We start from the raw sequence: 24,261 nt of genomic DNA, 5'->3' as shown, positions 1-24,261 counted from the left end.
TATGGAGAAATTTTATATTTCACTCGGATCTGAAATACCTCGCTAAGAAAGCAACAGCGTAATGAAGGCATTTAAGATGTTGTGCGTAACTGTATGAAGAGTAACTGTATAATACAGCCTTATATAAATTCAGTAGGTTTTTATTTTAACAAGGTATGCCAATCTTTTTTCGCGTAATAATAAAGGAAATTAAAACATCTAGCAAAATTATTTGCTTGGAGAACAGGCAACTGAAATGAACAATTAAACAGAGAATAAATACAAAAGAAATTGATACATGTCTAATGATTCGTAATTAGAAAAACTCAAAACTCAGATCTAGTGTACAGTGTAATTCGTGCATAATATCATAAATCAACAGTTCATTAAAATGACTGCGAGAACATTCGAAGCTCAAATTAATGCTAAGTTTCCCTTTTTGAAAGAACAGAAAATACAGACGAACGGTGCTCATTCACAGGCCAGTTTGCCATCGAACGAAGACAGAGTTATGGCAAATGCCTGAAGAGCACACATGGGAAAGCTGTAGTCCATGGAAAACACATCTTCAGCTACCCGCCCAAACTGCATCACAATGTAGTCCACTGGAGAGAGAGATTCGTTCAAATTAGAATTAGAATTAGGAGTCGTACTATTTTTATAATATAGTAACTACAAATGCAAAATGAGGAAAAAGATAGACTAACTCACCGTTATCTGGATGGACAATCTGAAAGTTTTTCACAGATGCCTGAGTAACTCGGCCATGAAAATTCAGCACATATGACTGAGTTTGCTCATTCCAGCTGGGTGATTTATTTACAAGGGTGACGAGATTCTCTTTGTTTCCATTCTCATATCGAGTGAGCAGAGATTCCAGCTCCTGGGACATGCAAAAGAGATCTCATTTACATTATTCATACGTACATAGAAAACAGCTGATTTAATCAGTGAACAAAACATTTTTATGTGACAAAAAACAGCACCATATAAAGGTTTGGACACAACACTGATAATAAAAGTAAATGTTTTCTCAGCATCAAATCAGCATGTATGAATATATGGAAGATATGATTTTTGAAAAATCATGTGAGAATTTGGCTGCTGAAAAATCATGACATTAATACATTTTAAAACATATTACAACCGAAAACAGTGATTTAGAATTGTAATAAAATGTCACACTATTTATGATCAAATAAATGCTGCCTTGGTGAGAATAAGAGACTTTTTTCAAACACATTAAAAAAAAATTTGGACCCCAAACTTAGTAATATATATCTAAAGGAGGAAGCCTTATATTGCGACTGATTGTCAAAAAAAAAGGGACGAACAATATAATACTCACAGTTTTTGGCCGAATAACAACTCTCTCATCATTCTCATGCATACCAGGAATAATTACGGTCATTTTTCTAGGTCCTTTAAAACCCAAAACATTTTTCTCCTGTGTGACAGAACAAAAAACTAACTTTTTTTGCAATTAAAACATAATACATGAAAATATATCCATACATATACACTGTATACATAAAGACAAAACAGCGCACAGTTATCTTACGTAACATATTGCTGCTAGCTCTTGTCGTAGCGTATCCGTCTCTTTAATGAACGATTTCCTTTCTGGATTCTCGCCATTATCGTACACAGTGAATTTAGTCCCCAAGACATTTGATCTGTGGAGAAAAATCATACATTTTACCACGAGCGGAAATGCGAACACTATTTGTGATAAGGCCCTGCAACGATCCTGACCTCAGCTTGCCTATGTAGCTCTCAGTATCTCTGGACAAATCGGTCGGATCGATTGATATCAAATAATTTGACGTTTTGCACTTCTTTCTTTTTCTGCCAGCCATCAGAAAGACCTGCCCGTTCCAAACGTTGGACAAGAGAACAATGACGTGTTACTTAAAAAAACATAAAAAAGTTATTTTTCACTTTTCACACGCTTCTGCTAACCCTTTTCCCATCCTCCTTTTCCATGTGGAGGTAATATGTGGGAAAGATGCCTTTCTCCACTCCCCTCCTGTCTCTGGTGATCCTGCACTGAATAGTCACATCTCTTGGAGCAGGACGCACGGCAAACTGTTCCAGATCCTCCAAAGATATCGGAGAGGACTGGACAAGAAAAAAAAAAAAACAGGGTTATTGTATTAATATCAATTAAACCTAAAACCATATTACTTATAAGCGTTCAAATTAACATGAAAAAAAAAAAAAAAAAAAAAAAAAAAAAATATATATATATATATATATATATATATATATATATATATATATATAATAAATTAAGACAATCTTACTTTTCCCATGTCCAAAGAATCACTATCAGAGGAAGGCTCCTTGTAGTTGGAGTTCAAAGAAGCAATACTGTCATCATTTTTTGCTTCTTTTTTAGACTTCTTTGATGTGTTTTTAACTTCCCTCTTTTTGTCCTCCTGCTTTTCATCCTCTTTTTCTTCCTCGCTGTCACTGAGGTGACATCTCACTACAATGGCAGAAAACGAACATTAATCAAGGCACATCAAAAAAAACCGTCACGAAACAAAAGAGTTAACGTAAAGACAACACATATCATTTTTATATCGAGATGTTTTATACTTGGTTTGGGCTGCTGTTTTTTCTTTGGTGTTGGAGGAACGGGGCTCTTCGCCCAGTCTTTTCTTTCATCCTCGCTCTCCGATTCGGGTATTTTCTCTTCGTTAATGTTGATTTCCACCACCGATTCAGTCTGAATTGCTGGAATGTTAACAATGCCAATGTCAGGTTACTTCCTACATGTGGATGAGGCACTGGGCTGTGCGACAGGAAATGGCCTTTAACTTGTATCATGGCTAACAATGGAGACACATCTCCGGTACACTTACGAGGCTGTTCCTCTGTCTTCGCTTTCTCCTTGGATTCGTTCGCTTTATCCTTCTTCTTCACGGTTTTTTTCTCTTTCCCCTCATTTTCCTCCACGTCTAATGCAGGCTTGGCCTCGAGTACTAGGATGTGCAATACAACAAAATGTAAAGGCGTATCACACAAAGGCAGATACACACACACAAAAAAATAACACTTACATTTTGTTTGGCCTTTTTTAACACCCTTCTTCTTAGTTTTCTTTCCATCTGCCTGGCCTTCTGTGTCTAAAGTGCATTTAGCGCTGTGCTGCGGGCTGATCTCTAGATCGATTTTCTTAGTGATGACCGGAACAGATTGAGCAAGCTCTTCAGAAGCCTCTTCTGCTCTGGATGAAATGCTCAGCTCTCCTAAACAAATCTCTTCCACCGTGTTTTCATAAATCTGCTCAGGCTGTGCGTCTGGCAATAAACAGGCAGGGTGTTATTTTCTGTAAAACCCTGCAGAGTTAATATATAATGATTGATAAACAACATTACGCGTTAACAATGAAACAAAGCAAGTGATTACAAACCACTGAGGGAAATGTTGCTCTGAGACTGGCTTATCAATAAAGCTGTATCGTCAGACTCAGCTTTCTGTTTGCGTGTCTTGGGACGGATGTCATGATTCGCTGTGATCATCCGGGCATCTGCCCTTCTTCTTTGTTGCTTCTTGATTAAAAGCGAACGCTGTGAGAATTGACACGACTGCCGTTAAACATCAGATATAACTACCCGGTAATGGCATTAATATAAATGCATATCCTCAAAACCTAATGAAGCAGACAATCTGGAGGATGCTTTTAATTATGACTATGATGTCACAGGTAAAATAATATTGAAAAAAAACCTTCCTGCTAAAATATGCAACGCAAAAGTATGAAAGAAAAACCTAACCAAAAGAAGTTCATTTCTGAGACGCTTACCTGATTGTCCAGTTTCTGTTGTCGAACTTCTGTGTCTTCCATTTCTTGCGTTGGAAAAAACAAATATCAACATTTTGGGAGTATACAAATAATTCGCTATGATTTTATTGCCATGTACTCACCAGCTAGTATGCAAGCTCGAATCAGCTATCAGCTATCAAACCGATGTCTCATTGTCCCCGTGTGTCTCTGCAGCTCCATATGACATCCCCACCTGCACGCAACAGAAGCTAAAGAAGATTACAGCGGATAAAGTTCTTACATGCAGCGCTCCACTGAGACGTCATGTAGAAAAGATCCTTCATCATTACTGACATCAGACACTATAACAGCTGAAAACAGCACCAGTGACACAGTGTTTAGATATTGGTCGTATAACCAATATCAGAAACTAATATGTATTTCTGCAACTTCCGTTCAAAATATCTTTTATACAAGACTAACCATTGTTTTGAGATTTTGCTTTCTTTTGAGACACCCTTTTTATACTTCCTAAATACACATTTCAATGTTTATTTTCTTAATATGTATCTATTTGTGTCTGTAATTTCAATTATAATACATAGGCTATCTTCAAAATGTTTTTATCTAATTAATTTTTTTCCTCATGCACTAAAGAAATATCAGCTTAAGCAGCACTTACCACAAACCTTCTCTTATTTATATTAAGGCTTATATATAGTTGTTAATATAGTTGTTTGTTAATAATGTGTGTGTGTGTGTGTGTGTGTGTGTGTGTACACAAAAATACAAAGCAAATATATTCAAACTATAAATAATTGTCATAGCTTTGAATCAAGAAAATACAAATGAAAATATATACTTTATACAGTTGTTGAGACCCATTTACACCATGTACTAATTCTAAGGGAAAACAGGTTTCGAAAGCACAGCAATAAATTTATCAAAACATCTAAAGTTGAACTTTGTGCTTTATGAATGATAGCCAATGATCTTTCCATAAGAACAATATTTCTAAAGTAATTGTACCATTCTTTTATTGACGGGACAAGACTTTTGTTTAATTTATTTAGGTATTTTCCCCCCTATTGAATTAATAGAGTAATATGAAGAGATATCCCAAATTCCTTCTTTAAAATTTTCAAATCTAATACAGTAATAAATTAAAACAAGGATTTAGACCTTTTATTCACTTTTCAGGCCAGTTGCAAAATGCTTTTAGAAGTTAGTCATCTTTTTGTCCTTTTATGACTGGTTAAAACTTTAATTCGGTTACATAGAAAGTTAAATACAAAGAACACGATTGATTACCCTTGGCTAACTGCTAGTTGTTCAGTCAACTGCCCCCAGATTTCAGTAAACAATTGGAAATAATACATATTTTATTAGCAAATGACTTATTTGCACATTTAAACACAAAATTACAAAACAACTGCTTTAACTGACATGGTAAAAGGACGTTATCTATTAGTTCAAATGTTTACCATATCCACCTGAGGTATTTTACAGAGAAAAGATAAGCAATACGTATCGAAAACCTAGTCTGAAAACCCAGTGACCTTGTTTGCTCGTTTTAGCATCATAAGCGTACCCTAGATGGCAGTGTCTCGCCTCAGCTTGTTTATATATTCACAGCTGAAGAAAAACGAAACCGATCACGTTACTGCCGTATAATGTCAATAATGTTTGGCTTTTTTGTACTTCCAATCTGTATCTGTATGTGTAATACAGTCTAAGTGACATTTACGAAAAATCACAATGTATTGCGGACTGTTGGGATGAAGGTACGAATTTTACTTTATTTTTGACGTTCGTGTTTTTGAGCACGTTAACCTGGAATTCAACCTGGAAATAGAGCACGAGCACAGTAAGTGTCATACCAATAAATGTATCTTTTAGTTGTTCTTTTGAGTAAAAAGTGCCGTGACAGACAGCAGACGACGAGTTATCGAACTAAAAGCTACACTAACACTAACGCCGAGGTATCCCTCTTCATAGGATTGCTAAAAGTACGTCCAGTTTCAATTCATTTTACTCCGTAGTCATGATTAATGGCCGTTTAGAGGAAGAGGAGGGGCGGGTGATTCATCACAAGGGTTAAAAGAGCAAGTCAGGAGATATTTGTTCCCTGGATAGTCAACAATTAGTGATGTTTTGGAGAGTAGATAGTACCAGGTCTGAGGAATCTGTTGATTTCTCCCTTTATGGATTTGTGAAAATATTTGCTTTCCTCAAGTTATGGAAAAACAAAGACAGAAAAGACACAATCGTGTAAGTTAAAAAAGGAAAAAACGTAGCAAAACATGCACGGTAAGACTTGTTTGTGTTGTGGTTGATGACTAATGTTGCAATGATTGTTTTTTTCTTCTTCACAGATGTCCATTGTGTCGTGTTACCTCTGGTAGGATGATCAAAAGTCAAGAGCAAGATGTAAGTTTTTTTAATTAAGTTTTTTAATTTAAGACAGGTCTGAACATTGCACTGAAGCAATGAGGTCTTATGGTTTTAAGTCAGATATTGAGACACGACAGATTACAAAACAGTTCATTTGACACGAGAGATTTTGCTGTTCACAACAATGGGCCGCAGGGCTGTCCTTTTAAAGGTATAAAATGTCATGTTCGATATTTGTATTTTTTGATCTTAAAATTGTTTCTTTAACTTTTTTTAAAAAAAGGAGTTCATTGCTGTGAGAGTTCAGGATCCTCGTGTTCAAAATGAAGGGTCGTGGAACTCATATGTGGACTTCAAAATTTTCCTTCATGTGAGTATTTATGCCTTATGTACTTCTAATATTAAAGCATTATAATCTAATAATGTGACCGATCCAGCTTCCAACATTTTTTAAAATACTTCTTTAGACACGAAAACTGATTTAAATGTTACGATTAATTTATAAGCCTTCCCCCATATTTAAATAATTCTTCAATTTTGGTGGTGACTAGGCCACAGATTTATATGTATAATAATATCTGAATGGCATAACAGGGTCTGTCTAGTTTATTGTACATACAGGTGCTGGTCATATAATTAGAATATCATCAAAAAGTTGATTTTGCTAATTCCATTCAAAAAGTGAAACTTGTATATTATGTTCATTCGTTACACACAGACTGATATATTTCAAATGTTTATTTATTTTGATGATTATAACGGACAACTAATGAAAACCCCACATTTAGTATCTCCAGAAATTTCAAGGTTCAAGGTTCAAAAAGAGCCCCAACTATGTATTGAGTGCTGTACATGCTCATACTTTGTTCATACTTTTCAGTTGGCCAATACTTCTAAAAATCTTTTCTCTGTATTGGTCTTAAGTGATATTCTAATTTTCAGAGATACTGAATTTGGGATTTTCATTAGTTGTCAGTTGTAATCATCAAAATTAAAAGAAATGAACATTTGAAATATATCAGTCTGTGTATAATGAATGAATATAATATACAAGTTTCACTTTTTGAATGGAATTAGTGAAATAATTTTTTTGATGATATTCTAATTTTAAGACCAGCACCTGTGATGCAATTTAATGCACAGCAAATGAAATGCACACAAAACTGCTTTTAAAAATTATTTTAAAGATGCACAAAATGCAGATGGACAGATGCCATCTTAATAGCCAAATATATATCAGCCTTTCACTATAGGCATTTTTACTCTTCTGTTGTTCAACACTTCTCTTTAATCTGCGCTTGTTATCTCATCTGGTTCATTGGTTTCTGTCACCAGACAAACAGCAAAGCGTTCACTGCCAAAACATCCTGTGTGAGACGGAGATACAGCGAGTTTGTGTGGTTGAAGAAAAAACTGCAAAAGAACGCTGGTCTGGTGTAAGTTCCTTTGCAGAAATTATTTACTGTATAGCTGCATATATGTCTCATCCATTCCAAATATATCTATATATACTTTTAATATGCCAATTAAATTTTATTTAAATTTATTGCAAGCAATATTAACGATTTGCTATAGTAGGGACTTTTTCTGCATTGTATTGCTTTATCTTTATAGTAACCCATGCTTCGCTGTATTTCCCACAGACCTGTTCCTGATCTCCCGAAAAAATCTTTCTTCTCATTTATTAATGATGACTTTATTGAAAGGAGGAGAAAAGGTCTTCAGAGCTTCTTGGATAAGTCAGTTCTAGCTCTTTATATAAAATCCTCTAGTGTTTGCTGCTTACAAAGCGTTTTAAAAATGGGATACTTAAAAACTTCATGTGAAATAGTACAGCGATGCTCATTTTAAGACACAGTATTCCTGAAATCATTTGCTTTTGTCTTCCTATACAGAGTGCTGCACATGACAGTATGCCTGTCAGATAGCCAGCTCCATCTTTTCCTTCAGACTCAGCTTCCTGTCAAGCACATCGAGGACTGTGTGCAGGGTCACACCCCTTACACTGTGACAGAAGCCATTCTCACTTATGCTTCCTCTAACCGTGGCTGGGTGCAGGAGGAAGGCGAAGGGGATGGCGGCCAAGAATTATGGCCCACCCCTGTTCCATATGAATCTATAGAGAGGTAAAAAAGCCGCTACAACATAAAACACTTGCTGATGTAATAGTGAGATTACCTTCTCCTAATGATATGCATCTCTTTACAGCCCTGCTCCTCACCTCCCTTCATTACAAAGTCCAGGAGCCACATCCAGTGGACCTCCAAATGAACAGATAAATGAATGTACAGATGTTTCAGACCATGAGTCGAGGCTGAGTGAAGCAGAACAGACTAGACTTGACTGCACTCAAGAGGGAGAGAGTTACATTAAACTAGTAGTTGAAGTCCACCCAAATCTTGTTGTATCTGTAGAAACCGAGGAAGAGGATGGAAACACTGGCTCAAAAGAAACGCATAAGTTTGACGAAGACGCCAAATATCTACAAAGCACTGATTGTGAATATGTAGCTCCACAGATAGACAGACTGATTGAAGACAAACTTCAGCAAGGAGATACACACAATGAAGAAGATCTTGATCAAGAAACTCATGTTGCTGAGGTTACATCAGTGGACAAAGTCTTTGAGAAGAAGACTCTTGATGATATCAATAATGCGAAGAAGGGAAGTCAGGAATTTGGACTTGAACAGGATAGCACTGTGAGACAAACCCCCGACAAGGTCCTTCATGAGGAAGATCCAGGAGTGAGGATCCATCAAAATGAAGTAACTGTTGATCTCAGTGTTGATGCTGAGAACGTACTTGAAACCGTAGAAGACAACACGCCAAAGACTGAAGATCAAGATAAAGCTGAGATAACAGAGGAACACGTGGTCCAAGAGAACGGATTCGGTGATGAAGATTTTCCTGCCCAGGAAGAGGCCATGAATGAAAATGAAGTGCATGTTGGGGAAGTGAACAAGCTCAATGCGAAGTGTCTTCAGCCTGACAGTGCCATTTTGATACTTGAGGGAATTGAGGAAGCGGTAAGCACGCAAGCGGCCCCCGTGACAGAGACTGTCAGTAACCTCGGTGACAGTACTGCTGATGTCAACAAGCTTGTTTTACAAGCCATAGAGATGGATTCGATTCAGTGTCACGAGACAGACAGTCTAACTATCATCGCTACCCACCAACCAGATGCTAATTCCCATGAGTCATGAATAGGACAGAGTTATCAAAGTCCTCCTTTCAGCTCTTTCCCAGTCAACATCCAAGATGTTTTTCTACTTTGTGAGTGAGTGCATGTAACTGTTTTCTGCATTGATCCACTGTTGAGTTGTGTTCAGTTACAGACTGTTTACAGAAGATACACTGAATGATTAGACCAGGCTTTAGTTTTTCCCCTACGAACAATGTGAACAAACACAGATAATGCACTAACTAATGTGCCATTCAGGATTGTGAGCAAATTGCACGAGCAACGAAAAGTTATGAATCCATAGTAGCGAGTGTGAAAATGCAGCGTATATCACTACGGCACCCTTATTCTAATATTCACCATTCTTAATCAAAATATTTCTCTTGTTTGTGTAATTTTAGCAGCAGGGATTACCTCATTACATGTCGCTGATCCATTTTAGCAAAACCAGATTTCGACTTTCTAAAGGCACTTCCTTTTTTTTTCTCCCAACTGTAAAAACATGTTGCTCTCACATGTTAGCTCTACTTGAACTTTGGGTAATTTTAAGGAATAGTTTGGTCCCAATTTAAATTCTGTCAACTTTTCTCACCCCCGTGTTCTTCCATACCCTAATGGGTGTCTTGTGTGGAGCACAGGATGATATTCGGAAAGATGTCTTTTCTGTCCAGTGTTGTTTTGGACCCAGCTTAATTTCACTGTATAGTTGAAACATTATTCTAAGTATCTTCTTTTGTATTTTAATAAATGTACAAAAATCACAAGGGTGAGTAAGTGATGACAGGATGTTTAGTGGTAGTGTGGCTGTTAAGAGTAATTTTTTTTTTTTTATACTTCAGGTCTTTGATATCTAATTTCATTGTTGCTTAATTTATGATCAGAACACTAATTTCTAAGTAAAAATAACCCAAATGCATAATAACAGTGCGCATTGTTTGGAATAATATACGTTATTTCCCCCGTCATGTTGCACTAGGTCAGGTGAGCTACTCGTGGACCGTACTTCTATATTCTGCTGTGATGATGTTACTCTAGCTGCTTGTAATACTAATATAGGAACAGAAACATGCTCAAAAGGGAATTGTTTGTTGATTGACAGACAAGGGTACTTTTTTATTTTCTGAGATATGTTTATCTTTTATTACGCACAGATGTTATTTTTTATCCAAATCAGCACAGTAATAATTATTAGTGCATAGTAGCATTACAAATTCAAAGCATCCTAAGTTATTTTTTTATTTGTTTTTAATGGATTTAAAAAGGGTATAAGAACATCTCAGTCGGCTCCACCTCTTAATGTGACATTTTCATGTTCATTCGAATGAGCCACGTATAGATCTATACTACATCGTACATGGGTGCCAGAGCAGGTGTTTGTTACTGTATGTATGTTTGGATTCACCAGTGTGCTTACTAACAGCAATCCAATAAAGAATAAGAGGTTGAAATTAAACTCTGTGTCCGCTGAATTACCTGAAAGAACACACCTTGAGTGTCTTCACTATACCGACCAACAGTGTTTGGAAATGTAATGGGTTACATATTACAAGTGTAGATTACATATTACATCTTATTCAAAATGTAATAATAGTGTAACTTTTTAATTACTTTTAATTACCTTTCTAATATTTTGAACTGTTAATCACTGTAAACCAAACTTTCAAAATCATCTTCATCTTATAATTAAGATTGTAATAAGAGATAAAGCTCATCTTTATTTTGCAATAACAATTGGCTGGATGTACATTATCCCTCTATTACATGAGCTTTTTTAAACCCATTACGTGCATGAAGAAGGCTGTTAATAGCATCAAGCATTTCACACAGCCATGCAATTATTTAATTTAAAGCACAGCCACCACAAAATCAGCCTTAACGCTTATTATTCACTTGAGAAGGTTAAATGCAGATTTAAAATCATACCAAGAAATAGTTAAATAGATATGAAACTAAATTCTATATATATATAAATATATACACAAACACACAGCATACACACACACACACACACACACACATATATATATATATATATATATATATATATATATATATATATATATATATACATATATATATATATATATATATATATATATATATATATATATATATATATATATATATATATATATATATATATATATATATATATATATATACATATATATATATACATATATATATATATATATATATATATATATATATATATATATATATATACATATATATATATATATATATATATATATATATATATATATATATATATATATATATGAAGAGTTCAGATGCAAAAGCCACTAAGTGTTATGTTTTTCTTTAGAATTAGCATTTTTTTCTGGCTACTTTGTATAGGTTTTTATACAAGTACTGCTACTTATCAGTGGCTTGAGTCTTGCATTTATATACTATGTGTGGAGAGCATTCACTTAGTAGTTTTAGTACAGTTTTACCACAAGATGGAGACATCGTATCAAACTAAGGAAAAGAAAACCAGTGGTTATAACACTTTTAATGTAACACGATTGTCATTTATATAAAACTTGGATCAAATTGAACCATCTCACCATCTATTTTTATTTGCATCTCATACATTCATATCTGAATTGTCTAAAATATATACTTCCTAAATATAGTCACCTATAATTTATCATTTTCATACGGTAATGCAAGATACACAAATCCTTTTTTAATTATTATTATTATTATTATTATTATTATTACTATTATTTGGTAACACTTTAGTCAAATTGTCACTATTAACTAGTTGCTTAGTACCACACTAATTATTTACATAGTGGTTGTTTATTAGTGCTTACAAAGCAAATATTCTGCATCCCTAATCCTAACAAATACTTTACTAAGTATTAATAAGCATCATAGTTTCAAAAGACATAGTTCATTGTTTGTTAATAACAGGAAAATTGGACCTTAAAGTGTAACAGATTGTTTCATATTGTTAAAAAACAGAACTGTCAAAAAATAAGTTATCGATCTCATGATTTCTTTAGAAATATAAAAATCAATTTTACCCCATTTTAAAAAAGCAGAATAGAAATGTACTGCAGCATCTTAGAATCCAAGAATCTAGAATCTCTTCACACTTCAACATATCTTCTTGAAAATCTAGTTTGACATTCTTGCGCTAAATATTTGTACTGTGCTCTTCCTAGTGTAGGAAAAACTGTGCTTTTGATATGTTGATGTGATCTAGCCCATTGACAAACATTGCTGAGTTCAAGGCTGAGCTGACTGACCTCATTTTAAACTGTGACAGCGGCAGGCGGGGTTGTGTGGCTGGCAGCAGGGGACTGCAGACGGATTCACGTTGTAGTCGACAGAGGATACCTTATCTGTGGCGATGTCCCATAACAGAGCCTCCCTCTCTCTCTCCACGTCCTTCAGGACAGATCTGTATTCCTCGCTCTCAGGGTCCAGAGGGTTCTCCTCTGCCTCGTCCAGTGAGAGGTCAAAAATCAGAGGGGGGTCGTGATACTGCTGCTGTCCACTTCCTCCACCGCATGTCACTGATCCACCTAAGAGGGCACATCAGAACCGTTATACCAACCGAAAAAAGGCCACTGTACAGCTCATACATGAAAGCAATCAGTTAACTTCAGACTAAAAGTTGCATTTCAAAACAAGTTATTAATGGATTATTTTATGGTTTGTTCAAAGTAATGTTTTATACACTATTTAAACTAAATACCCAAGTACCAAAAATGTCATTTATTTATTCATTATTGTTTTGTTACATTGCATTTTTAAACAAGAAATATTTAGCTAATTTATTTGTCAATTTATAGAAAATTATATTTCAGAATTTATTGATTGTTTTGACTAATACATTTTTAATCATGAATGTAAACATTTAAATTTTAAAGTATATTACCAATTGTCTATCAAAAATGTTATTTATTATTGTATTATTTAGTGTTACATTTATATATTTAAGAACATTTTTAAACATTTAAATAAATACTTAACAGTATTTTTAGATAAATAAATACTATTTTTGTTTTGTTTTTAGAATGTATGTATTTTGATATGTGGTATTTTGGATTTTATTCCTGTAAAAAAAAATTGTGACTAAATAACTTTTTTACTTTATTTTACAGTTACATTTAACTGCATGAATTAAAACATACATTTAAATGAATTAAATAAACGATTTAAAATAATATACAATAAACAAATAAATTAAAAACTATGCATTTGAATGTAAAAATATTTATGGTACTTAATACATTGATTTTTCTTTTTGTTATAACTGTAAATTAAGTCCTCAAAAACCCAAACAATAATTTAAAATGTTTAATTTTGTTCTTGAATTTATACATTGATTCTTTCATTTTATTTAAGTGGAAGTCTTTAAAAAGCAGAAACCTGTGATGTAAAATGCCTTGTGATGTTTCAGCCTGACAGTTTGAAGGTCACCGAACCGTCCTGCAGCACCACTGTTAGGGTGCATGAGACTCTGGAGATGGAAACGAGAATTTACAGAAAGCAGTCAGAGCAAATTTCACAAATACTTCTGAATTAGATCTGTAAAAGTGCTGTGCCATCTAAACAAACTGTACCTTATGGCCTGAATCAGAGTCGTTGAGCAGAATGTCAGTCATATCAATGCCATCATAGCGTCGATCTGCTGGTGGTTTTACACCAGCCAGGGAGAGAATAGTTGGAAAGATATCCAGACCACTAAGGAGTTAAAGCCAGTCATCATACAGTGAAAACAAAACAATCGTGTTACACAATGTTCATAAGTTTCCAGTACCTCAGCAGGGCGCTGCTGGTGCTGTTGGGTTTGATCTTCTTAGGCCATGCGACCACTGTGGGAACTCTATGACCTCCTTCCCATGTGGTTCTCTTGGCTGAGCCGCCACCTGCTCCGAAAAATCAAAACAGACTATTACATGATAATTCAATTAGTGTTCAATCTAAAACAACTGAAGAGAAAGAATTGTGTATCTTTAGTCAAATGCATTTACATTGTGACTGCGTCCCAGATGCAGTCAACAGAAGGTGTGAACTAAATAGTCCGCACATTTAGAATAACAAAAGAACAGTATTCCTTGGGAACTTATTTCAGACTGCAGGGTCTCCAGCGGGAGGTCCCGATAGTATCGGTTGTTTTTAGCCGTTTGTCTTTAGATAAAAACGTCTGTCTCACAGACAGAACTGAGATTAAGCTATGAAAGACCTTCAGAGATGCTAGGGAAAAACTAGAACTCTTACAAGGGTTAAGATTGTTTGAGGGAGACATTCTAAAATCGCTACACTGCTACCTTCAATAAATGATTCTACCTACAAGAACTTTGGTCAAGCGTACTTATTTTATCTATTAGGGAAATTAAATACATTGTCGATCCACCCAAACTACGGTTCAGTCAAATACAGCAAAATCTAACACAAGGCAGCATGAAACCTGCATTCACAAAAAACCTGGATGCTCATTCATTAAATATCTTTTATTTGTGGCAGATTAACGATATGACAGTATTAGAAAAACAGAAAAAGTCTATTTATTTTCAATAAATGACTTTATTACCTCTGCTCGTCTGCCATTCTCCAACAAAAGGCCCAACATTCCCAGCAAACTGGCATTTCTGCTCCCACGGACCATTGTCACCTTAGAAATGATTGCATTGCATTACTATTATAAGCTACGTTTTTAATAAAACAACTAACCCAGCTGAGTCCTTAGAAGGGAATTACGTGTAAAATATCTCACCAGTGAACCATATCAATGTGTTTTCCAGCTGCTCTGTGCTGACCGCTTTCATGATTGTGCCCACCAAAGAGTCCATGTCACTGAGGCTAGCCGTGTAAGCGTCTTGTGTCGTGATGTTCAGGAAAGCGTTGTGAAACAGTGGGACATGCATGTGAGCAAGAGCCACATACAGCAGGAACGGCTGCTTTTTCCAAATGCTACACAGATGCATTAACACAAAACATTTTACATCCAAACTGTACAGTGACAGAAGGATACGTTTGTTACAGAGACGATAAATTAAGACAATAATTGTCAATCATATAGAAAATAAAGTTGGACCACAAAACCATTCATCAATGACCATTTTATAAATGAGCTGAATGAATAAGGTTTGCACTGGTGTATGGTTTGTTAGGACAGGACAATATTTGGCCGATATACAACCCTTTGAATATCTGAGGGTGAAAATACTAACAAAAATCACCTTTAAAGTTGTCCAAATTAAGTTCTTAGCAATGCATATTAATAATAATAATGCACGTTTTAATATACTTATGGGAGGAAATTCACAAAATATCTTCATGGAATAGGATCTTTACTTATCCTATTGATTTTTGCATGAAAGAAAAATCTATAATTTTGACCCATGCAATCTATTTTTGGCTATTGCTACATAGAAATATAAAAGAGTAAGGCCTCTTGACCTCCACATTGTGCATTTAAAACTGTTTAATACAAAATAATATACACTATGGAACTAACATGAAAATAGTTTACTGAATTTTAATGTCAATATATTCTCTATTGATTCAAACCGATTTATGCGGGGACTGCAGTGATATTGGCTTTGCTGAAATGAGAAATGGATGACGCAGCCCAACAGATGACGATCTATCCTTAGACTGTGTCAAAAGTCAACACTGCAACTGTGCCTGCCCAGTAAACTTGTTTACAGACTAGAGACCTTATATCGACTGATCAAAGTCCCCTGTGTGCTGCAAAACAGTTTTTATAATTCATTTTTAATCAAGAATGTTTCACGCTTAATGCCTAACACCCGTTGAACCATTTGAATTATTTACCAGAAAGTTCAAGTGGTTTAATAGGCTTTAATAACAGTAATAATAATATTAATTTGGCCAGAGAGCAGTTTTATGTTATGCTGTAATCAGAATATAATTATAAAATCATACAGAGAAGTGGTAAACAAACCTGGCTGTGAATATCTGATTGACAGCTGCTGTGGCATATCTGTCTTTAAGGCTCCATGTGTCCAAGGGTTGTTCAATTATTGTCTCATTTTCAAATAGAGGCAATGCCACTTTAGTGTAGCATTGTTCATGCTTCCTGTTGGGGAATGTTTGACACGCATACAAAACCTCAAGCTACGCTGCATCTAATGTGTGTTTTGACCTATATGTCCTGAATAGTAACACAAACCTAGTAGTATACTGACTGTTAAGACAGGGAGGACAGCTAGGAAGGTCGAGACCTGGTTTGTCAGTGCAGCCCATGTCATTACTATAAGGAACACCGAAGTAATAGTCAAAACCTGCAGTGTAAACACACAAAAAAGTGAGCATTTCCTCATGACATGGTTTACAATAAATACATAATGTTATACAATAATTACAATTCATATATAAAAATGTGGCAAATAATTTAATGTGGCAAAAAAATTATCACATCAAGAAAAATTTATGATGATTAATCGGAATCAAAATAAATGTTTTTCTTCACATAATGTGTGCACTGTGAATAATTATTATATATATATATAAAAATACATACACATGCATGTATATATTTAAAAATATGTAATATTTATATGAATCATATGAATATAAATATAGATGTAAATACTGTATGTTTATATATATAAAACACAGTACACACACATGTATTATGTAAACAAAAATGATTTATTTATCATTTATCGTTTGATAGCACTGGTTTAGCACTCGTTAGCACTGGTTTAAAATGATAATAATGACAAAAAACACAACAAAATAAAACTTTAACATAACATTAAAACGAACATACAATCTACAAATGAAAACTAATTAAAAACATAAGTATTAGTAAAGTATTTTACCTCTATGAACGGGATTGTAGGAACCATTGTGTCCAAGGTGCCATTTTCCTGTTTTAAAATCAATATAAGATAACTGGAATTGAAACATTATTACATATAATAGGTTTAGCTTTGGAGTCTGATTTGTTGCCAAGGCGACAATGCTTAATTGTTAATCAGGAGCTAATCGCAGCGCAGTGTAAAGTTCATTTCTCTCAGGACGTTAATCGTGTCGTTCTCTGCATGTTCTTTGAGTTTCTGCGCTTACCGATAATGGCTGTATAATAACCTGCATCACGCAGGAGCTCAGCAAATGTTGTCTCATTGAGTGGCAGCCCTCCTACAGATCCCACTGCAAAGTTATGAGTGACCCCATTGCGTAGCCCATGTCTGCCTGTCAGGAGGGCAGCACGTGACGGAGAGCATGTGGAGGCAGGAGAGTGGAAGTCTGTGAATCTGCAAATCACCAGACACAAGCCCCGACAATTAGACATAATCATGCACAAAACTGTGCCTGTAACGATAACAATACCTTTTGCCCATCAGCATTAATGAGTCCAGCCAGGGTGTTGGTGTGGAGTTGTCAGGCCTGTTCACCCAGAGGTCACCCCATCCGATGTCATCAGCAAGGATAATGATGAAATTGGGCCGTTCCTTTTCACTATTTCCGTCTTGCTTTTTAATGTGGCTTTTGATGTGAGGAATCAGTCCAGAGAACAGAAGCAGTAAACATAATCCAAACTGTGCCATTTTATGCTGAATCTAAAAAAGAAAACGGCATTTAAATTATGATCTATTTCACACAAAATCACTAATACATTGATTGCTACTTAGCATTCTCAGACAACTATAGAACAACTATAAAAACAGGCAACCAGATATCATCAATGGAAGTTATTTTTACAGTACACTTAAAATAAAACGATTATTTTTTTTTTTTACTTGAAATAAAATAAACACTAATTAAAATTTAGTATTTAAAAAATATTATTTTATGTTATTTATTTTCTCATATTATTTTATTTCGGCTGTCTCATTTTTATTGTAATTTGATGTACTAAAATAATAAAAACTAAAACTGAAATGAAAAAAATATGTAGGCATTTAAAAAATGAGAAAATGCACAACAAAATTACAAAAATGTAACTAAAATGAAATCGGAAAAATAAAAAACAAAATACCTATAATAAATTAACTAATATGAATAAAAACTAATATTGTAGGGGATAAAATTGAAGGGACAAATATTGTTTTATTATTTCAAATAATACTTTTTGTGGGGAAAAAAACTAAATATGCATTAAATCAAATTTAATACCAGGTTCACTTCAATCAAAAATAGTAAACACTTTAGTTAATCCATTTAAAAATATTAAGTCAAATTTAAATGTATGGTTTTATGTGGATGATATTTCAGATATTTTATAGAATATGTAATAGATCCTGCTTCATCCTTTTATCCACCAAGTATTTCTCGTCTTGAAGACCGAAGACCCATGAATGGCATGAATTTACTACTGAAAAAGGGCAGTATGTATTGTAGGATGTAATAATGACATGATCAGTAATTATCGGTCAAATTAACTATGCCATAATCACATAAGAACCAAACACTATCTGCAATTGCCGTTTTTCATAAGCCCTTTGACGTCTCCGAGGAGATCTTTTTCACCGTCAGATCTGAGCAAACCATGCTGTACTGTTATATAACACACTACTTAATGCACCAGTCCATTTTAAACATTCAGTACAGTCACCCCTGCAGCTTCCACTCAACACTATGGTGGGGGGAGAAAACACAGCACGTCCTTTGACGTTCCAGCTCAAGGGAAACGGGGGGTTGCTGGTGTGGCCTTTCATTCAACATTGACTGTAAACCAATCCTCAACTTACTCAACAGCTGTAACCTCCCACCATAGAGGAGCACAGAGCTTGAGACAGTGGAAGCAGCACCACATGGACTATAGTACAGCGGTGGAGTAACACATTCCTGGTAAGGTAAGCATTTTCTAGTTCTTCAGTTCTTACCGTTCAACGTTACAGCATAGCAATGGTTAAGTGCTACCAAAGACCACAGCAATATATTGAAAGGGACTTTGCTGCTACCGCTACACGAGTTAAACAATTCACACGAGGTAGCTCGCGCGCCACGCATGTGTGTGCAGGTCAGACGTTTCTATATATTTCTATAGATTTTCCCGACCACGTGGCAAGAAGCAAAGAAAACACGTTCATGATGGTGCAGGACGGTTGATTTGATAACGTACAAAGTGATCTAGAACAAAACCAAAGTTAAAATATGAACATTTTAAAATAAATTTAATATAAGTTTTATGGATGTTTCTTTGTGACGTTTAAGTCACGCCGCGTTGAGGAGTTAAAGCAGTGGCCGTTTTAAAGCGGTTTCTGACTACGTTCTCTAAGTTAGTCTGAATGTGAGAGAAATGAAGCTGTTCTAAAATAACGGTAGCTGTCGCTGTCTGAGCGACTGAGACGGAAATTTCAGATTCGATATGCATATAAACACTGTTATGACTTGTAATACTATAAGACTAATTACTCCTCACCTAATGCCGAGCGATGATTTCAATCAATGAAAAGATTTCGGTCGTTGTTCTGTTCATCAGTTTGTTGACACTCGCGTCCCTCCGCCCCCATCATGACGCAGCATCGCTCTGGTAACGCCTCTTTGTAATACTTGCTGTTGTTTCCACCAGCGGCGCATCATATTCAGTTTATTTTGATTTGAAGCGTTATTATTTCGGTTTTAGTCGTTTCAGTGCTCATTTCAGTTAGCTGCCTTAGTTGAGTGATTTATATCAGTATTAGCATATATTGTGATAGTATATTATCAATATGATACATTTATTTCAGCTTGCTTTTAGCTAACTGCAACAACACTAGTCTCTAACACACATAAGAAATTGAAAACCTGATACGTGAAATGGATTAACTCATTTAAAAGCTGATATTGCAGGTCCCTTTTTTATCTCTTTGCAAATGGGAATGATCACGGTTGTGCCCAAATACAGTTTACTTATTTACCTTTTATTTGTCACATTCACAGGTCAAAATGGCACAGGGGATTTTCAGACTAAAAGGTTGCCTTGGCTCTAAAGAGTATTCAGAAGTCCCAGATGGTGGTTGGGGTTGGATTGTGGCTGTGGCCTTTTTTCTGGTGGAGGTGTTCACTTACGGGGTTATCAAAAGTTTTGGGATTTTTCTTAAGGACTTAATGAGTGACTTTGGCGAGAGCAACAGTCGAGTATCTTGGATCATTTCAATATGTGTCTTTGTTATGACTTTTACAGGTGAGGTTCACTTTAAATGGCTGTTACTTTAAATTTAGAAATTTTAAACAATAACTTTCTAGCTTGACTACTCTTAGCTGTATGTTCTTTTTTTTAAATAAAGTTCATATCTGTAACTTTGCTATCCATGTTTTTTTCAGCTCCTTTATCAACAGTGCTAAGTAATCGATTTGGCTTCCAGCCAGTTGTGATGTTTGGAGGATTTCTCATATCTCTGGGTACAATCTCAACAGCATTCACCAGCTCCATCAATCAGATGTACCTCACTATAGGAATTGTGACAGGTAGGTAAGGCCTAGTACATATACAACTGTCCAAACATTTAATACGTTTTTAGGAAGTTTTCAAAGAAAGCAATATTTCATTCATCAAGGATTCTTGAAAGGGATAGTTCACCCAAAAATGAAATTTACCCCATGATGTACCCTTAGACCACACTGTTTTTTCTTCACACTGGTTCTCAATTTTAAATATTGATAATATTCTTGCAAAAGCACATCGTGGAGTCATACAGAGTATGTATGTTTGATGGATGTGCTATTTTTGGGCTTCAAAATCTCAGCCCCTATTCACTACCATTAAAAACTTGAAAGACCTAGGATATTTTCAATAACTTGTATTAGTTTAAAAGAAGAAAGTCATATACACCTAGGATAGCTTGAGGGTGAGAAAATTTAATTTAGTTTTGCTGAAATATATTTTTAAATCAATGAAAAGGTATATTAAATATAATTATAATCTTCTTAAAAAAATTGTATTTCATGAATGCTATTATTTTGATCTTTATGTCCTTCGAAGATTCTTGAAAAAACCATATATCTTGGTCTCCACAAAAAACATTGACAAGTTGTTTGATAAAATGTTTTTTGAGCAGCCTATTGATCATAATTTTAATTTATGAATGATCACAGTAAAGACAACAAGAAAAGAAATGTAAGCAGAGGAAATTTCATCAAATTATTTAATTATTATTATTTATTATTATTATTATTATTAAATATATTATGTATTATATTAATGTTAAAACTAAACTGCTCCAGGATTGTCCGTAAGTATATACATTATACAATAGAAACTAGTAATGTATATGTTCTATTAAGAAATTTGATCTAATAACTAAAAGCAAATACAAAATGAACAAAGCATCTAATGATTTTTAGATGCCTTTTCCTTTCTCTAGGACTGGGCTACTGTCTGACATTTCTGCCAACCGTCACAATCTTGTCCCAGTACTTCAGCAGGCGTCGTTCTGTGGTCACAGCCATGGCCTCCACTGGAGAGTCATTTGCTATATTTGCTTTTGCTCCAGGTGAGGGAAGGCCTGTTCATCTGCAATGCAATATCATCACGTTTTACATGTCTTTATGTGAAAATATGTGTTTCGTTGTAACACACGGAGTCAAACTTATTCCTTTCTCATTTCTGTAGCCTTCACAGCTCTTAAGAACTTCATTGGCTGGAGGTACACAATGGTGGTGATTGGAACATTACAGGGCATCATTATTATCTGTGGGGCTCTGCTTCGTCCCATAGTCATCAAACCAAAGATATCTCTAACAGATACAGAGCAGAAGATAACATGCTCTCAACCTGAAGAACAAATGCATGGTTCTTCTAGCTCTGGAGATTCAGGTGTACAGTCACTTGATGAGCTGAAACGGGCCATCAAACCAGGGAAGGAACAGAAAGAAGCAAAACCACTTCAGATCCCTCCGAAACAACAGAACATCCCAACCAAAAATAAGCTCCTAGATTTGACTGTACTAAAAGAAGGCAGTTTCTTATGCTATTCCGCGTTTGGCCTTTTTGCAACGCTGGGCTTTTTCGCCCCACAGTTGTATGTGGTGGAGCTCAGTGCCAGTTTGGGTACAGAGAGGAACAAGGCTGCCTATATGCTGTCAACAATGGCCATTGCTGAGATCTTTGGACGTCTCTCCATCGGATGGGTCCTGAACTGGGGGCGTATCAGAAAGATCTTCGTACTTCTTGGATGCGTGTCACTTATGTGCCTGGTGCTGGTGTTTTTTACTGTGGTAAATGGCTTCTGGGGATTGGCAGTGTGCTGTGTGCTTTACGGCTTCTTACTTGGGAACATTGCATCCACACACATTCCAATGTTGGCTGAGGACGATGTCGTAGGGATCCAGAGGATGCCCTTGGCTGTAGGCGTCTACGTCTGTATTCAGAGCTTTGCAGGACTGGCTGGTCCACCATTAGGAGGTAAGAAGAATACCCTACTGTAACATACCCTGCTAAAAAATCGAACACTTTATCATAACATTAAGTCATTTAAACTTGAAGGGTATCAATCTGTCCAGTTAGGAAGCATAAGTGATTGAGAATCAGTTTCTCCTGCTTAGGTGCAAATGAATGGGGTAACAGAGGAGGCAAAAACAAGACCACCCCCGAAAAGCAAATGGTTTTGCAGTTGGTAGCCACAGATAGTTGTTGTTTCATTATACTTCCTGACTGATGAGTGTTTAGTTTTGTTTTTTGTTGGGCTTCATCTTACTACTTGTAGCATGAGGCATGACCTGCACCTGGTTGCATAGGTAGTCAAGGATGGTACATCCATAAGTGCCATCACAACAAAGTTTGATGCGTCTCCCAGCACAGTCTCATGAGCGTCTCTGCTGGCAACGTATTGGGAGTTATCAAATTTAGGGCGTTTTTACACATGTTACCTGATTGGTCATAATGAGGGTAGGTTTACGGGTAGGGTTAGGTCAGGGGGATCGTTCTGATTGCATGATTGATTGCCCAGCAGTTTGAAAATGCCCAGAAATTGAGAAACGAGCACTTTTGCTATGCAGAGACCTCAATCTCAACTTAACCCTACCCTCACTATGACGTTAGCCAATCAAGTAACATGATGTAAAAACACTCTTATGTGGTAACTCCCATTACCTTGCTGCAGAGACCTATACTTTGTTTTATACATATAAGTTTTTACATATTAGCATATTTGAAAAACATTTTAAAATATAAAATGTATTTTTATTTGCAACAGTTCTGCTAACAACAATAAAAATACATTTATGACCTTAAAACAGCGACATCTGCTGACACACACCATGCTGCATTGCCACGGGATCATCCCAGCTGAAGATAATAAGGAAATTACATCACTCCCTTTGCATTCCAAATAACTAAATAATGGCTCATTGTAAAGTCCCCACTAACAAGGGGATAAGGACGATCACTGAATTTGGAAAAAGGCCCATGAACCTTAAACATAAAAGTGTTCTATTAATTTTTTGGAGCCGTGTTTCTAAAGTTCAGTGATGACAAAGATGAATTTTCAGAAGCCATTACTCAGTGTCAGAAATCAATCTAATATGATGTTTTGGCGCACAAGAAACATTTATTATAATCAATGTTGAAAACATTGCTTAATATACAGTACCAGGCTGTACTTTTCAGGATTCAGTGTATATACAGTGGAATTCAAAACTCCCTGAACAAGCAACTTACTGCATTTCCCTCTCAAATATTCTAGGTGTCCTTGTGGATGTTACACAAAATTACAGGGCTGCATTCTACTCCTGTGCTGTGGGAATGGGACTAGGTGCCGTCTTCCTTGGGCTCGTACGTCCAGCTAATACAGGTCAACTGTGCTTGAGAAGGGACAACGGACAGACTAACACCATGGTGGAGCAAGTGTCCAAAAGCAAACTGGAGGAAACTGTAGAAGTGGATAATCAAGATATTAAGTCTTGACTTCCTTTGTGAATTTAGTGGAACTGTAGGTACTTTCAAACCTCTTGATAACATAGAAAAACTTTTACAACTGGTACTTAAATATAACATTTCAAGAGTTAGT

At 35.5% G+C, this 24,261-nt stretch overlaps 4 protein-coding genes across 9 annotated transcripts; 2 read left to right on the top strand and 2 right to left on the bottom strand.

Annotated features, from left to right (window-relative positions):
- Window positions 1-124: 124 nt before the first annotated feature.
- On the bottom strand, window positions 125-12,644 carry si:dkey-220f10.4 (tubby protein homolog). The gene is made up of 14 exons (XM_043253328.1): window positions 12,595-12,644; window positions 3,916-4,007; window positions 3,794-3,837; window positions 3,401-3,557; window positions 3,048-3,287; window positions 2,850-2,969; window positions 2,584-2,721; window positions 2,286-2,470; window positions 1,942-2,100; window positions 1,735-1,847; window positions 1,541-1,655; window positions 1,328-1,426; window positions 691-862; window positions 125-584 (listed from the first exon to the last, which is right to left on the bottom strand). The coding sequence occupies exons 3-14, from the start codon at window positions 3,833-3,835 to the stop codon at window positions 451-453; spliced, it is 1,674 nt and encodes a 557-aa protein (XP_043109263.1). The 5' UTR covers window positions 3,836-3,837; window positions 3,916-4,007; window positions 12,595-12,644; the 3' UTR covers window positions 125-450.
- arsg (arylsulfatase G) lies at window positions 3,795-19,796 on the bottom strand. Of its 3 annotated transcripts, XR_006252198.1 has the most exons (14): window positions 19,695-19,796; window positions 17,660-17,889; window positions 17,396-17,583; window positions 17,149-17,196; window positions 16,494-16,605; window positions 16,266-16,400; window positions 15,072-15,268; window positions 14,889-14,969; window positions 14,115-14,223; window positions 13,918-14,038; window positions 13,724-13,814; window positions 12,595-12,873; window positions 3,916-4,007; window positions 3,795-3,837 (listed from the first exon to the last, which is right to left on the bottom strand). XR_006252198.1 is itself a non-coding variant. In XM_043253332.1 (13 exons), the coding sequence occupies exons 2-12, from the start codon at window positions 17,875-17,877 to the stop codon at window positions 12,596-12,598; spliced, it is 1,578 nt and encodes a 525-aa protein (XP_043109267.1). In that variant the 5' UTR covers window positions 17,878-17,889; window positions 19,695-19,796; the 3' UTR covers window positions 3,926-4,023; window position 12,595. The 3 variants fall into 3 exon arrangements, 2 of the variants coding, with proteins under 2 accessions (XP_043109267.1, XP_043109266.1); XM_043253332.1 differs by lacking the exon at window positions 3,795-3,837 and having other exon boundaries at window positions 3,926-4,023; XM_043253331.1 differs by lacking the exons at window positions 3,795-3,837; window positions 3,916-4,007 and adding an exon at window positions 11,655-11,815.
- Window positions 4,010-11,133, top strand: snx11 (sorting nexin 11). 3 transcript variants are annotated; one of them, XM_043253325.1, is made up of 7 exons: window positions 4,010-5,538; window positions 6,130-6,184; window positions 6,432-6,518; window positions 7,484-7,584; window positions 7,792-7,887; window positions 8,044-8,274; window positions 8,357-11,130. In XM_043253325.1, exons 2-7 carry the CDS (start codon window positions 6,161-6,163, stop codon window positions 9,351-9,353), a joined length of 1,536 nt encoding a protein of 511 aa, XP_043109260.1. In that variant the 5' UTR covers window positions 4,010-5,538; window positions 6,130-6,160; the 3' UTR covers window positions 9,354-11,130. The 3 variants fall into 3 exon arrangements, with proteins under 3 accessions (XP_043109260.1, XP_043109259.1, XP_043109258.1); XM_043253324.1 differs by having other exon boundaries at window positions 4,010-5,621; window positions 8,357-11,129; XM_043253323.1 differs by lacking the exon at window positions 4,010-5,538 and adding an exon at window positions 5,647-6,025 and having other exon boundaries at window positions 8,357-11,133.
- On the top strand, window positions 18,987-24,162 carry LOC122355256 (monocarboxylate transporter 7). Of its 2 annotated transcripts, none has more exons than XM_043253341.1 (6): window positions 18,987-19,125; window positions 20,195-20,438; window positions 20,579-20,722; window positions 21,619-21,747; window positions 21,867-22,658; window positions 23,938-24,162. In XM_043253341.1, exons 2-6 carry the CDS (start codon window positions 20,201-20,203, stop codon window positions 24,156-24,158), a joined length of 1,524 nt encoding a protein of 507 aa, XP_043109276.1. In that variant the 5' UTR covers window positions 18,987-19,125; window positions 20,195-20,200; the 3' UTR covers window positions 24,159-24,162. The 2 variants fall into 2 exon arrangements, with proteins under 2 accessions (XP_043109276.1, XP_043109277.1); XM_043253342.1 differs by having other exon boundaries at window positions 19,024-19,120.
- Window positions 24,163-24,261: the final 99 nt, after the last annotated feature.

Source organism: Puntigrus tetrazona, chromosome 12, assembly GCF_018831695.1.
Source record: "Puntigrus tetrazona isolate hp1 chromosome 12, ASM1883169v1, whole genome shotgun sequence".
Lineage (NCBI taxonomy): Eukaryota > Metazoa > Chordata > Actinopteri > Cypriniformes > Cyprinidae > Puntigrus > Puntigrus tetrazona.
This window is presented reverse-complemented; position numbering and strand designations above follow the sequence as displayed.

Bases quoted from the DNA above. Each gene is read 5' to 3' on its own strand.
- si:dkey-220f10.4 (XM_043253328.1), bottom strand. From the start codon at position 3,835: ATGGAAGACACAGAAGTTCGACAACAGAAACTGGACAATCAG. The intron at 2,722-2,849 runs GTAAGTGTACCG...TTAACATTCCAG, and splicing joins GAAGACAGAGGAACAGCCTC to CAATTCAGACTGAATCGGTG. The intron at 1,427-1,540 runs GTAAGATAACTG...TCTGTCACACAG, and splicing joins AGCTAGCAGCAATATGTTAC to GAGAAAAATGTTTTGGGTTT.
- snx11 (XM_043253323.1), top strand. From the start codon at position 5,904: ATGTTTTGGAGAGTAGATAGTACCAGGTCTGAGGAATCTGTTGATTTC. The intron at 6,026-6,129 runs GTAAGTTAAAAA...TCTTCTTCACAG, and splicing joins GACAGAAAAGACACAATCGT to ATGTCCATTGTGTCGTGTTA. The intron at 8,275-8,356 runs GTAAAAAAGCCG...ATCTCTTTACAG, and splicing joins CCATATGAATCTATAGAGAG to CCCTGCTCCTCACCTCCCTT.
- arsg (XM_043253332.1), bottom strand. From the start codon at position 17,877: ATGGCACAGTTTGGATTATGTTTACTGCTTCTGTTCTCTGGACTGATT. The intron at 16,606-17,148 runs GTAAAATACTTT...TTTACACTGCAG, and splicing joins CTACAATCCCGTTCATAGAG to GTTTTGACTATTACTTCGGT. The intron at 16,401-16,493 runs GTTTGTGTTACT...ATTCCCCAACAG, and splicing joins AACAGTCAGTATACTACTAG to GAAGCATGAACAATGCTACA.
- LOC122355256 (XM_043253341.1), top strand. From the start codon at position 20,201: ATGGCACAGGGGATTTTCAGACTAAAAGGTTGCCTTGGCTCTAAAGAG. The intron at 20,723-21,618 runs GTAGGTAAGGCC...TCCTTTCTCTAG, and splicing joins CACTATAGGAATTGTGACAG to GACTGGGCTACTGTCTGACA. The intron at 22,659-23,937 runs GTAAGAAGAATA...CAAATATTCTAG, and splicing joins GGCTGGTCCACCATTAGGAG to GTGTCCTTGTGGATGTTACA.